At 48.5% G+C, this 14,720-nt stretch overlaps 1 protein-coding gene across 2 annotated transcripts in view; it reads left to right on the top strand.

The window, feature by feature from the left end:
* kif5c (kinesin family member 5C) overlaps nt 1–14,720 on the top strand; it is a 235,563-nt gene that overhangs the window by 197,293 nt on the left and 23,550 nt on the right. Inside the window, exons 24-25 of one of the 2 annotated variants that reach the window (XM_085986689.1) lie at nt 1,999–2,215; nt 12,340–12,457. In XM_085986689.1, the coding sequence (XP_085842815.1) occupies nt 1,999–2,215; nt 12,340–12,457 (335 nt within the window). Of the gene's footprint in view, nt 1–1,998; nt 2,216–12,339; nt 12,459–14,720 lie in introns of those variants that run through there. The other variant, XM_085986690.1, reaches the window with a different exon arrangement.

Consider the following 14,720-nt stretch of genomic DNA (forward strand, 5'->3'; position numbering starts at 1 on the left):
GAAATTCCTCCTCATCTCAGTCCTAAATGGTTTACCCCTTATCCTTAGACTGTGACCCCTGGTTCTGGACTCCCCTGCCATTGGAAACATCCTTCCTGCATCTAGTCTGTCTAGTCCTGTTAGAATTTTATAAGTTTCAATGAGATCCTCTCTCATTCTTCTAAACTCCAGCGAGTATAAGCCCAATCGACCCAATCTCTCCTCATACGTCATTCCTGCCATCCCAGGTATCAGTCTGGTGAATCTTCGCTGCACTCCTTCCATGGCAAGAACATCCTTCCTCAGATAAGGCGACCAAAACTGCACACAATACTCAAGATGTGGTCTCACCAAGGCCCTGTACAACTGTAGCAAGACATCCTTGTTCCTGTACTCGAACCCTCTCGCTACGAAGGCCAACATACCATTTGCCTTCTTAACCGCCTGCTGCACCTGCATGCTCAACTCACTCAGTTGGCCTACAAGCCAAGAAACTTTGTTCTGTTGAGTTGATGACTAGGCAGACCTTGAGGTTGGTGCAGTTTATGAACTGTTTTTGATATAGATTGTGGTTATAGGGTTTGTAGATGGAGTTAGGTCACAGATCAGCCGTGATCTCATTAAATGGCGGAACAGGCTCGAGGGGCTAAATGGCCTACTCCTGTTCCTATGCTTGTGGCCTACAGCTGGAATATGTTTTATCTGCTAATGTGGTCTGTAAAGTGAAGCAACTCTTGAAACTTTAGGTACCCTATAGGTACCATAGGGTTCAAGTCCCACTCCAGGGACTTGAGCACATGAAGCTAGGCTGACACTCCAGTGCAGTGCTGAGGGAATGCTGCACTGTCGGAGGTGCCATCTTTCGGCTGAGACGTTAAACCGAGGCCCCGTTTGCTCTCTTGGGTGGATGTAAAAGATCCCCAGGCACTATTTCAAAGAAGAGCAGGGGAGTTCACCCTGGTGTCCTGGCCAATGTTTATCCCTCAACCAATATAAGAAAAACAGATTATCTGGTCATTATCACATTGCTGTTTGTGGGACCTTGCTGTGCGCAAATTGGCTGCTGCGTTTCCCACATTACAACAGTGACTCCACTTCAAAAGTACTTCATTGGCTGTAAAGCGCTTTGAGACATCCGGTGGGCGTGAAAGGCGCTATATAAATGCAAACCTTTCTTTTATATCAACTAATTGTCAGTGCTGTCATCGTAGTGCTAATTGTACTTTGTGTGTTAAAAGAGCACTGTTTAATTCCCTGACCCACGTTGGCATCAGTGTGTTGTGCAGGTAGCAGGGTAGTATCCATTAATCTTATGAGAACTGGTGCCTGAACTTTTTTTTGGTATAGGCCTTATTTGTGCCGCTGGTGATGCCAGTTGAGAGAGGTGAAGTCCGGTGCCATGACAGCAAAATGATTCACGGTTTTGGTGAAAGGAAAGACAGAGAATAAATAGGTCATAGTTCTTGAAAGATTAGAATCGTTTATCTGTATCTTTTATTTACTGTGGGAATGGGTGCATGCTTCATGTCTTTTGAGCATCATTTGACCATTGGTGTACCTGGTAAACATCACTCCCAAAATTTCCACACATTGTAAGTGAGAGTTCACAAAATGAACAAAACGTCAAATGAATGTGGGGCATGCTAACTTACTATAAATTCTGCAGAGCATTGACCAGAGTGTTTACTTTTGTCTGCTTAGATCCTGCCAAATAAAATTTTGGGTCAATGTCCTCAACTCCATTAAAATCAACTGGCTTTCTGTGCATTATGCCGTTCCAGTATTTCTGTTCATTTCATAGCTGGGGCTAATGTTGACTTTGGACAATATCGGCTCAGCCGCCCAATATACATCTCTCTCAATTTTCATTTCCATTGACCTGATATGAAAATTGGGAGAGTGGTATAATGGGAGGCTGAGCCGATGATTGTCCGTTTTGCACTATATGACCAAAGTCAGAATTGCCCCCCTGTTATCCTGTGGTTCATTGTCATCTACTTGGCTCTTTTTCTCTTCCAGCTGGTTCGTGACAATGCAGATCTTCGTTGTGAGCTTCCTAAGCTGGAAAAACGACTTCGGGCTACAGCTGAGAGGGTTAAGGCGCTGGAGAGTGCATTGAAGGAAGCCAAGGAGAGCGCCATGAGGGACCGCAAGCATTACCATCAGGAGGTCGATCGAATCAAGGAAGCAGTACGAGCCAAAAACATAGCCAAGCGGGTGCACTCAGCTCAGATTGGTGAGGAGCTTTGCTGCTATCATATCACTTGGGTTGTGTGTGCATGCTTGGTTTGGAGGGTTTATTAATGCTGAGATTGCCTGAAAAGCAAAACTTCTCTTCAGGTTTGTGAAGAAATGTCTCATTGTTCCTGACTGTGCAATATGAATATAATGTAAAAGTAAGCAGAGATTGAGGTAAATAATGTGTTAGCTGAAATAGTATTTGTTTGCATCCCGCTTGATATCACAATAACAAATTACATTTATATAGTACTTCTCGCATAAAAGAACGTCTCGATCTACTTTACAAAGTAGAGTCATAGAGTCATACAGCACAGAAAGAGGCCCTTCGGCCCATCGTGTCTGCGCCGTCCATCAAGCCCCGTCCAATCTAATCCCATTTTCCAGCATTTGGTCCATAGCCTTGTATGCAATGGCATTTCAAGTGCTCATCCAAATGCTTCTTGAATGTTGTGAGGGTTCCTGCCTCTACCACCCTTTCAGGCAGTGAGTTCCAGCTTCCAACCACCCTCTGGATGAAAAAGTTCCTCCTCAAATCCCCTCTAAACCTCCTGCCCCTTACCCTGAATCTATGCCCCCTTGTTATTGACCCCCCTACTAAGGGGAAAAGTTATTCTTTATCTACCCTATCTATGCCCCTCATCATTTTGTACACCTCAATCAGGTCCCCCCTCAGCCTTCTTTGCTCCAAGGAAAACAACCCCAGTCTGTTTAGTCTTTCTTCATAGCTGAGGCGCTCCATCCCAGGTAACATCCTGGTGAATCTTCTCTGCACCCTCTCCAAAGCAATCACATCCTTCCTATAGTGAGGTGTGGACATTGGGCAAGAAAAAGGCGAAACTTGGTGGGGGAGGAGACTGAGCATACAATTAAAGTAATGAGATTTTAGGAGGCTTTTTGAAAGCCGAGATGGAGCGAGCAAGGTAAAGTGGTTTGGGGAAAGTATTACAGACAGTGGGTACACTGTGATTAAAAGATTGACTCTGGTGGAGTGGAGGAAGGGTGCAGGGTGGGACTTATGGAGAAGGTGGCTTACTAGTTTGGAATGAAGCCACTGGAAGGAGTTAAAGATGAGGGCCTAGAAATTCAGTTGGGCGCGCCAGCCGTTAGCGCCTTAGGAGGAGTAGATCTCGAGTGCTAGGCGCTTAGCGCCCGGGCGCAGCGCGATCTGCGCCTCGCCCCAACTTCAGTAGATATTTAGCGCCGGCGCAAAGTCTTAGCGCGCGCCCTGCTGCGCGCGCAGATCATGACGTCATTTCGTCGTGCAACGCCCTTTGTGCGCCCGGAACCGGAACTTCACTCGCGCCGCCCCATTGTGCGCCGGGCGGCCCTAACGACTGTGAAGTGGAACGGTACACAGCCGAGGCGGGCCGCGGGGAGCGCAAATTAAAGGGCACTTACCCTGCACTATAAAGGCCAGCCATTTTGCAGCATTCACTCTTGTGCAACGGTTTTTTGGAGAGAGACCAAGGAGGAGAGCTTACTGCTTTGGCCCAACACTAGGACAGGTATTTTTGGCTCAGGCCAGAGCTTAGCAATTATCTTTGCCTTCATTGAGATCTCAGTGTTTGCCAGCATATAATGGGGGCTGCATTGGGTGCCAACGCTGAGTTTCAGCCTTATGCCGGAAGGGCTTACAGACGCCGTGAGAGAGTGGCAGCCCTGGCTAGACGCAGAGGGGGCAACAGGCGTCGCCAAGTGAGGCCTTACCCACCCAGGGTATACCGCCAGCAGTCCTCCTATCTGACCATGTCTGCCGCGCAGTGTGTTAGGAGGCTGCGATTCAGAAGGGAGGTGGTTGCAGACATCTGCCAGCTGCTGCACAGAGATCTGCATCCACAGCTGATGCGCAGGACGTCTGTCGGTGGCAGTGAAGGTGACGGTGGCTCTCAACTTCTATGCCACCGGCTCCTTCCAATCCGCTGCTGGGGACATCGCTAACATCTCCCAGTTCGCCGTGCATTACTGCATCCGCCAGGTGACCAATGCCCTTTTCAGAAGGAGATGTCAATTCATCTCCTTCCCCATGACCCTGGACAAGCAGCAGCAGCGTGCAGTGGGATTTGCAAGAATAGCGGGCTTCCCCATGGTGCAGGGCGCCATTGACTGCACGCATGTGGCTTTGCGGGCACCTCTGGAGCATGCCGAGGATTATCACAACCGGAAGGGCTACCATTCCCTCAACGTACAGCTGGTGTGTGACCACAGGCAGCGCATCCTAGCTGTCAGTGCCCGCTTTCCAGGCAACAGCCACGATGCCTTTATCCTGCGACAGACAACTGTGGCTGACATGTTCCAGGCACAGCCTCACCCAAGAGGATGGCTTATCGGGGACAAAGGCTATCCTTTGTGTACCTGGCTCATGACCCCGCTCCGCGCGCCCACGACCCCTGCTGAAGAGGCATACAACGAGAGCCATCAAGCGACTAGGAACATCATAGAACAAACAATCGGCGTCCTCAAGCAACGGTTCCGCTGTCTGGATCGCTCCGGGGGAGCCCTCCAGTATTCGCAGGAGCGAGTCTCCCAATTCGTCGTCGTTTGCTGCATGCTGCACAACCTGGCTATCCGCAGGACTCAGGCACTGCCACCTCACGTTGGACCACCACCTCAGGAGGAGGAGGAGGAGGAGGAGTACCAGCCCAGGAGGGAGGCAGAAGGTCCAAGGGCCGCCCGTCGGCGGCTTATTGACCGTCACTTCTAGGCCCCCTGTCAGGGAATGGCTTGTGCCAATGAAACAACATGATTGCAGCCGCTCCGCAAGCTGTCAGCCGGTTAAGGCAACAAACACTTCAAAGATCAAACATGGACAATGTGAATAAATAAAATGCTTTATTGTACAAACTCGGGGCCCTTCCCACATGAAAACCAAAAACAGACGAAACCCCCAAAAAACACACACACACACATGACTCACTCCCACAACCTGGGGAGCATTAACAAAAGATGTAAACAAAAATGGCCTTCATCCTCGGCCTTCACAAAACACACATTCCAGAAAACACAACATTTGGACACACCCTCTACTTAGTGGCCCGCGAGGGCGATGCCTTCCGCAAACTTTGGCGGCCCCTGCACGCCCTGCTGCTCCTCCTCAAAGTGAGGCCATTGGCTGCTGCAAGGCTGGGGGCAGGCTCCTGAGGGGCACATGTCGTGACGGCAGATGCCCTTGGGGGTCGGCCTAGATGAGGTCTGGCCGTCGAGGGGCCGGCTGGTGAATGCTGCAGCTGTGGCTGGCCAGCATCAGTCGCTGCAGCAGCTCCTGGCAGCTCCACTGGGGGAGTGGCAGTGGCGGCTGGAGGAATGGGGGCAAGCTGGCGGATGGCAGGCGCTCGCTGGTCGCCTGAGACACTGGCACTCGGCCGGGCCAGCACTGCAGCATGCGCACCAATCTGCCGAGGGACAGACCGCTGTGCTGCTGCAGCGAGCCGGGTGCCCTGGCGATGCCTGGCTGACACAGCGAGTGTGGCAGCAGTGAGTGCCCGTGTTGACCTGTTCAGTGACCGCATCAGAGCACCCAGTGACTGCACGGCACCACTGATCACCTGGCCACTCGCTGCCTGAGCTGCCCCGAATTCCGCCCGACTGGTGGCCTGTGAGGCCCCGAACTCGGTCACACTCTGAGACAGGGACTCGATGACCTCAGGCAACCGTGCCACTACCCCCATGAGCTCCGTGTGCCGGCGCTCCGAGTCCGCGGACAAGTCCTCGAGGCGGCGCATCTCCTCGGCGTTGACCGTCTCCGGACTGGAGGCCGGACTCTCCCTCTGGGGAGAAGGCCGCCGAGCTGGCCGACCCTTCCTGCGTTGCTGGACGCCGCTGGGCCCAGCAATTGGACTCCCCTCCGACCCTTCCCCCCCTCTGGGGAGAAGGCCGCTGAGCTTCCACCCCCCTCCCGCGTTTCTGCAGGCCGCTGGTCCCAGGAGCTCCCCTCCCCTCCGACACTTCCCCCACGCTCCCCTCCAGGGAAGACGTGTCCCCTACATTGGCATGGGTTGCCGCGGCTGAGGGTTCCCCTGATGGGCCGCCTTCCTCTTGTTCCTCCTCCTTCTCCTCTTCTGAGGGGCTGTCACTGGCAACTTCAGGGACCTCCTCCTCACCATCTGAAAGCAGGAAGGCACAAGAGTAGCTTTAGAGTGAGGAGAGGGCGTCAGCGAGGGATGCATGAGTGGTGGCATTCAGTGCATTGGTCGGACAGTGGCAAAGGATGTAGATCTGATGCGCAAGTGGGACGAGAGAGGTCCAAAAGGTGATGTCCTTACCATTGGTGCCCAGAACAGGGTCGGCATCTCCAGATGCAACGGGCCCAATCACCCGGGCACCCATGATGCGCTCCACACGATGTTGCAGCTCGGTGAGCGGCTGGAACTGGGGTCCGCCTCCCCCCGGTCGCATTCCGGCTCCTCTTATTATTGGCCAGCTTGGCCTGCAAGAGAAAGGATGGCCTCTAAGTACAGTGTGTAGCCCTGATCTTGTGTGCACTGCCTCCCATGGTCGAATAGCCTGGCCAGTGTGTAGCCCTGATCTTGTGTGCACTGCCTCCCATGGTCGAATAGCCTGGCCAGTGTGTTAAGTGCACAATGTGCAATTGATGTTCATGAGTGTCCCATAGCTGCTGCATGAGGGCTGGCCATTAGGGCTTTCAGGTCCCTTTGCCCATAATGTGAGGTGCACATGCAAGGATGAGGAGGACACTGGAAAGGGTACTCACCCTGACAATCCTGGCGAGGTCATTCAGCTTTTTGCGGCATTGGACACCGCTCCTGGGGACCTCGCTGTTGGATGACACCTTGGTGGCGACATGCCTCCAGGCTCTCCGGTAGACGCGGGCCGGCGGCTTCCTGCCATTGTCCGGAAACAAAATATGGCGTCTCTTCTCCACAGCACCAACCAGCACCCTCAGATCAAGCTCTGAGAAGCGCTGCGCTCGTTCACGGGCCTTCTCCATGGTTTCAGGCGCTATTTGGGTCCAGCAGCAGTGTTCAGGCCTAGCTGCAGGGCTCCACTATCCAGGGCGTGGCAGCAGACCAAGTCGACCCTTCCCCCTTAAGAGCTGGCCGGCGCCAGGGTGTCTGCTGTCAATCAAGAAATGGCCGCACCTGCGCTGTGCCCGGCCTCGGCGCTCTCGCTCAGCACCTCCGGCTTAGCGCCTAAAGAGAGGCGTGCAGCGCCAGTTTTAGCGCTCGAGCAAACTCTTAGGGCGAAGCTAATGAATATCGGAGAAGTGGCCTCGAATTTGCGCCAGGCGCAAACTTTAGCGGCCGCCCGACTTTACCGCACAGGGAACTAGTAAAACTATGGAAGTGATGAGGCAATATCTGTACACAGACCAATTGAGAAATGTGGTTGCGACCCCATTCGCAAGTCAAGATGCTGAAATTGCATTTATTATTTCATTTCATTTCATTTCAATTTTATTTATCACATAACTAAACACAAGAAGTGAAATCTAGTCAGTGAAATGCTTTTTTCTTGACGAGCCGAGAGCACCAAGCAGCAAGAACACTTAGCTGCCTGGTACGCACGGAGCTCGCAAGGACGGCAGCCATCTTCATCGGCGCCATCACAAAAAAACACATACCGACATATACAGGCATACATACTTTATATAAATAGAAATAAAGCAGACATAAAATAAATAAAAGACATAAAAAAAGACAGCACATAAAATGAACAAGCAATAATGTAAAAAAAGTAATTTCTACAGTAATTACATTGATATTTCTACCCAGGCTTCTAGAATAATCTCTGGCTACAGGGTGGCCGCCCTGGGAGAGCATCGTGAGGAACTCACAACTTATAATTAAATAAATTAAATTAATTAATTAATAAAATTAAATAAATTTAAATAGGCGTGTAAGCTTCCTCATTGCGGAACTTGGTCAAATGTCAAGTTGATCCAAAGGAAGGTGGACCATAAAGACATGGGCATTAGGTTTCTTGTAAATGGGAAGGAATGTAACTGCCCTTCAGTACTATGCAAACTTGCAGCAGTTTTTCCATCTATTGATAATGGCACTAGTTGTAGTGCAATTGTGAGACCAACTTCAGTCATCTTGGTTTTATTTATTTTTATTCATTCACGGGATGTGGGCATCGCTGCCAAGGTCAGCATTTATTGCCCATCCCTAATTGTCCTTGAGAAGGTGGTGGTGAGCCGCCTTCTTGAACCACTGCAGTCCATAATACTACTTTGTAGCGGTTTGGTACAACTGAGTGGCTTGCTAGACCTATTCAGAGGGCAGTTAAGAGTCAACCACATTCAATCATCAGATAGAATAATAGGACTGGTTCCCTTAGGAACGGCTCCTGCAGAAAGTACTGGTTAGGAAGTTCTGGGCCTGGGGTGCCTAATTTTCCTTCCATTTAAATTGATGGAAGGAAAATCAGGCACTATAGGAGCCCAATTTCCCAATGAGTGCTCCCTGCTAGCGCCACTTCTCACTGGAGGTACCCAATCAGAGAACCAGATCTGACTCTTTTCCACAGAGACAATCTTGGCTGTCTTTCTGTTGACAACCAAAACTGTGGTCAGTATTTTTTTGAGAATCTAAGGTCCAAAATGTAGTTTGAAAGAAAATGTCCCCCCACCGCCACCACCATGTTTTCAGGGCAACTAGGCCTGGGTAATAAAGGAGGCCTTGCCAACATCACCCACATCCTGAGAACAAATTTAAAAAATCATAGGTAAGAAATTCCACATTTTTTGAGATTGAGAAAGAATGAGTTGGAGATGGAATAGAAACATAGAAGATAGGAGCAGGAGTAGGCCATTTGGCCCCTTGAGCCTGTGCCACCATTTAATGAGATCATGGCTGATCATCCAAATTCAGTACCCTGTTCCTGCCTTCTCCCCATATCCTTTGATCCTTTGAGCCTTAAGAAATATATCTAACTCCTTCTTGAATATATTTAATGAATTGGCCTCAACTGCCTTCTGTGGTAGAGAATTCCCCAGGTTCACCACTCTCTGGGTGAAGAAATTCCTCCTCATCTCAGTCCTAAATGGCTTACCCCTTATCCTTAGTCTGTGAACCCTGGTTCTGGACACGCCCGCCAGCGGGAAAATCCTTCATGCATCTAATCTGTCTAGTCCTGTTAGAATTTTATAAATTTCAATGATATCCCCTCTCATTCTTCTAAACTCAAGCCCAATCGACCCAATCTCTCTTCATACGTTATTCCTGCCATCCCAGGTATCAGTCTGGTGAATCTTCGCTGCACTCTCTCCATGGCAAGAACATCCTTCCTCAGAAAAGGCGACCAAAACTGCACACAGTACTCAAGGTGTAGTCTCACCAAGGCCCTGTACAACTGCAGCAAGACATCCTTGCTCCTGTACTCAAATCCTCTCGCTATGAAGGCCAACATACCATTTGCCTTCTTAACCGCCTGCTGCACCTGCATGCTTACCTTCAGTGACTGGTGCACAAGGACACCCAGGTCTTGTTGCACTTCCCCTTTTCCCAATCTATTGCTGTTCAGATAATCTGCCTTCCTGTTTTGCCACCAAAGTGGTTAACCTCGCATTTATCCACATTATACTGCATCTGCTATGCATCTGCCCAATCACCCAACCTGTCCAAATCATACTGGAGTTTCTCTGCATCCTCCTCACAGCACACACGCCCACCCAGCTTTGTGTCATCGGCAAACTTGGAGCTATTACATCTAGTTCCCTCGTCTAGATCATTAACATATATTGTGAATAACTGGGGTCCTAGGACCGATCCCTGCGGTACCCCACTAGTCACTGCCTGCCACTCGGAAAAAGACCCATTTATTCCAACTCTTTGCTTCCTGTCTGCCAACCAGTTCTCTATCCAAGTCAGTACCTTACCCCCAATCCCATGTGCTTTAACTTTGCACGCTAATCTCTTATGCGGGACCTTATCGAAAGCCTTCTGAAAGTCCAAATACACCACATCCTCTGGTTCTCCCTTATCTATTCTACCAGTTACATCCTCAAAAATTTCCAGTAGGTTAGTCAAGCATGATTTACCTTTTGTAAATCCATGTTGACTTTGTCCAATCCTGTCACTGTTTTCCAAGTGCTCTGCTATTACATCTTTTATAATGGACTCCAGCATTTTCCCCACTACCGATGTCAGGCTTACCAGTCTATAATTCCCCGTTTTCTCTCTACCACTCTTTTTAAGTAGTGGGGTTATATTAGCTACCCTCCAATCCATGGGGACTGTTCCAGAGTCTATAGAATTTTGGAAGATGACCAGCAATGCATCTACTATTTCTAGGGCCACTTCCTTAAGTACCCTAGGATGTAGATTATCAGGCCCTGGGGATTTATCGACCTTCAATCCCATCAATTTCCCTAACACCATTTCCCTACAAATACTGATTTCATTCAGTTCCTCCCTTTCATTAGACCCTATGTTCCCTGACATCTCTGGGAGGTTATTTGTGTCCTCCTTTGTGAAGACAAAACCAAAGTATGTATTTAATTGGTCTGCCATTTCTTTGTTCCCCATTATAAATTCTCCTGATTCTGACTGCAAGGGACCTACGCTTGACTTCACCAATCTTTTTCTCTTCACATATCTATAGAAGCTTTTACAGTCAGTTTTTATGTTCCCTGATAGCTTACTCTCATATTCTATTTTCCCCCTATTAATTAATCCCTTTGTCCTCCTTTGCTGAATCCTAAACTGCTCCCAATCCTCAGGTTTACTGCTTTTTCTGGCCAATTTATATGTCCTCTCCTTGGATCTTATGCTATCCCTAATTTCCCTTGTTAGCCACGGTTGAGTCACCTTTTTTGTTTTATTTTTATGCCAAACAGGGATGAACAAATTCTGTAGTTCATCTATGCGATCTTTAAAGTACACTGGGCCTTGATTTTAAAACAGTGGGGATTCAGGGAGGAGGAGTCACAGGTAGGATGCTGTATTTGGAACTCAACGAATAAGTGAGGAGCACTGACTTGTGAAACAGATTGCCTGGCAGGTTTTTCTTGTATCCTCCATGAGAGAGAGGCATTGGAAAAACATCCAAGAAGTAGTCAAGTCTTGGACAGATGTGAGCTTTGTAGAGTTGAGATTTGTTCAAAATATTGAAAGCAGGAATTACTTTCAACATTGCTCCATCCAGTTATGTTTTTAGACTCTTATTCATAAAAACAGTGGGGGTAATTTGAACTCCCTCCAGGACGGGTGGGAGGTTGTTAAAAAAATTTAAATGGCGAAATCAACTCCAACCCACCCACTTCTGGTTTTAATAGAGGCCTGTGGTTGGGGGTGGGGGGGGGTGCGGTGGCTGGCAACTAACCTGCTCTCTGGAGGTGGGTCCATTCTTAAAATATTTTAATGAGGCTGTGTGCCACAAACTTAACCTCTGTTTCACATTTAAATCCTGGGGGCCGGGTTTTCTGGGCTTCGGGAAACCCGGCGGCTGAAAGGAGGCGAGAATGGCTGGATGGAACACGAAGTGCCTTTCCAGCACTGTTTGTGGGCCAGGAGGAGCAGGAGTGCTCCGCCGCTTCCCCCCCCCCACCCACCCCCAGGCACCGACACCGGGCCACCAAGATACCCTGTAAACCAGCCCCTCGATTGGCCAGCCGACCACCACCCCACAATCAGACACTCGATGTGTGACCCTCCCCGATGTTCGACCCCCGGTTTCCAACTCCCCCCGACCTCCGATGTTCGACTCTCCATTTTCCCCTCCCCCACTCCCAGGCTCTGCTCCCCGACTGCCTACCCGCCCAACTGCCAGACAACGCCTCAATCTGGAAACCGCTTCAGAAAACTTACATCAGGTCCTGCCGTTAAATTCAGCAGGACCTCTGGGAATCCCGTATTTCCAGGTTTTCCAGCCACCAAATCTGCCCCCTGCTCCCTTCCTGCCTTCCTGCGATTATCGGTGCCAATATTTCCCAATATTGAAGTTTTTAAAAAAAATCCAATTTCTACCAAGTACAGCATTGTACTACCAAAGGTCAGTGGTCACTAATCAGAACAATTAAAAAAAAATGTACTCAAAATTATCATTAAGGCAATGTTGTAAGATAAATGTGGGTATGTAGAGAAATGTTGTGATATTTCAGAGCACACGCACACATTTGGATGTAAATTAATTTGCTTGTATCTTGTTCTTGCATTTCAGCCAAACCTATTCGTCCTGGTCATTATCCTGCAGCCTCTCCAACAGCCTTTCATGCTATTCGTAGTGGTGGAGTATCTGTGATCTCAAACTCTAGTTACTATCAGAACAAGGACAAGTAGTGAGTAGAATAAAGCCTAATCAAAATAGAGGTGATAAATCTGTGGGTTGCTGAGCAGGAAAAAAATCCTCATCCTATTCCTTGATCATTGTTTGTTTTTATTATGAATGTTGTTGCTTCTAAAAAGACATCTGATGTTGTGAAGCTTCCTGAGTGGGACAAGGGAGGAGGAGGGTAAGAGAAAAGAATAGGAAGAGACAGACGACATTTTGTTTGCCTCCAAGAGTCAACTGATGAAAGACCAGTTGAAGATGAGTATATTTAGGCCTTACTGGCCTTCTGCCTGTGGTGAGTGGGGGCACAAAGCCTGAGCAGGACATCTTGCAGAGGGAATGTTTTGGTGTGTTGGGGAGATGCTGCTTTTATATTTGACCAGGTCTAGAACTTGTTCAGAATTTCAACGTTTTTGGTAGCTACAGTTCCTGCTCGCTCAAGAGCACATTTTGTGAGTGTCCAAGTGTTGCCCCAACCGTAGTTTGAATAGGACAATAATAACTCGTTATCTATTGATTACCCATTAATGCGTGCATTTTTGCAATGTTGGTATCTGCATTACAGTGCAGGGGAAGCCAATCTTCCTGCTGCCCCGTGACGTACTGTTCCTCATATACTGTATAGTGTTAATAAATGGAGAATCCAAACATTCTCATTATCAAACTCATCCTATTCTCCCAACACATCGCCCCAAACATATACTGGTATTAAATACATAATGAAATTCCAGGCTGTGCATGAAATGCATTCTGCGGACAAGGTGCCCCCATGCAAATTGTGCAGTCTGTAGATTTATCTGATCAATAATGTCTGCCCACTATGGAACACGTCAGATTTTTTTGTTTTGTTCATTTGGCAGCAGTTATTGTCTGTCTGAGTCAAGCTGCTTGATGCAGGAAGCAATGATGCTGACTCAATATGCCAAACAAAGACCACTGTCTTTGTCCATTTGCGCTTGTTGATGTTCTTTGGATGAGTTTACAAAAAACTGCATTCCAGTAATTTATCTCTTGACCATGAAATTGCTGCCTGCGTAGAATCCTGTTGTTTTTCGATAGAAGATCCACAGGGCGATTTGATTTGATTGAAGGCCATTAATCACGATGGGGTGATCGCTTGCCTTGTCACGGAAAACTCTCCTTGTTCCATTGGCTGACTTAATGCAGTTTTCAACATTTTAGCAACCCCAAAGTGAAAATGATGTGACGTTCCTTCACAATGATAATATTAAATGGGCTGAGTGTCTGAAATTAGATCGAGTTGAAGGTAAAAAGAGAAAACCAAAATAGAAAATGCTGGTAGTATACCACAGGCCCGACGGCATCTAAAAAGAGCAGAAACAAGTTGACCTTTCAAACTATTCTGATGAATAATGTCTCTCAAACTGAAATGTTAATCTGGATTTTCTCTCTTCCTATATCTTGCCTATTGCAGTGTCAGCCTTGGCTCAGTGATAACACTCTTGCCCGAGCCAGAAGGTCATGGGAGCAAGCCCCACTCCAGAGACTTGAGCACATAATCCAGGCTGACTTGTCAGTGCAGTTCTGAGGGAGGGCTGCATCATTGGAGGTGCTGTCTTTTGGATGAGATGTTAAACCAAAGCCCCGACCGCTCTCCAGGGTGGATCAGTACACCTATGGAACCCACCGTGATGCAACGTCTGATGGCCGATATCACCGTTTCCGTTGCAGCACAAACAGCTTCCATCAAAGGTCTGAGTTCTGCAGTGGAAGCTCAGACTGCTGCCTTGAAAGTTCAGACTGCTGCCATCGTGGCTCTGGATACCACCGTTCAAAGGGGCTTCCAGGGCTTTGCAGCAATCCATCAATCTGTACTTCAACAGATCACCGGTATTGCTGAGGCACCGTCCCAGGAGAGTGGCATTGGCTCCAATGGAACACGAACCTACAGTCCTCTCTCAGGATGACCGCATTCCTGCTCCCGCCCCTGCCACTCCACCAGTGACCTTGCTATTGCCTGTCAGCCAGCCAGCCCAGGCTGAGATGGTGCAGTCTGAAGCCAGGCCCTTTAGGCCCAGAGCTATTCAATGTTGTCCTCAAGGCAATCTGCAGTCTCTCAATTGAAGGTCAGCAGCCTTCCACCATCCATGCTGCAGCCACTGGGGAAGCACCTCGTAGGAGCACTAGGAGAGGCACAGGCACTAAGGGAATGCACAAGGATGATTAGTTTAATTTTGTATGCATTATTTTATGAGTGAATTTACAAAATTAGATTTGAGTGTGCATTTTCTGGAGGTTTTTATTTTTAT

Source organism: Somniosus microcephalus, chromosome 4 (genome assembly GCF_052327205.1).
Source record: "Somniosus microcephalus isolate GS21.2 chromosome 4, FLI_Smic_1.0, whole genome shotgun sequence".
Lineage (NCBI taxonomy): Eukaryota > Metazoa > Chordata > Chondrichthyes > Squaliformes > Somniosidae > Somniosus > Somniosus microcephalus.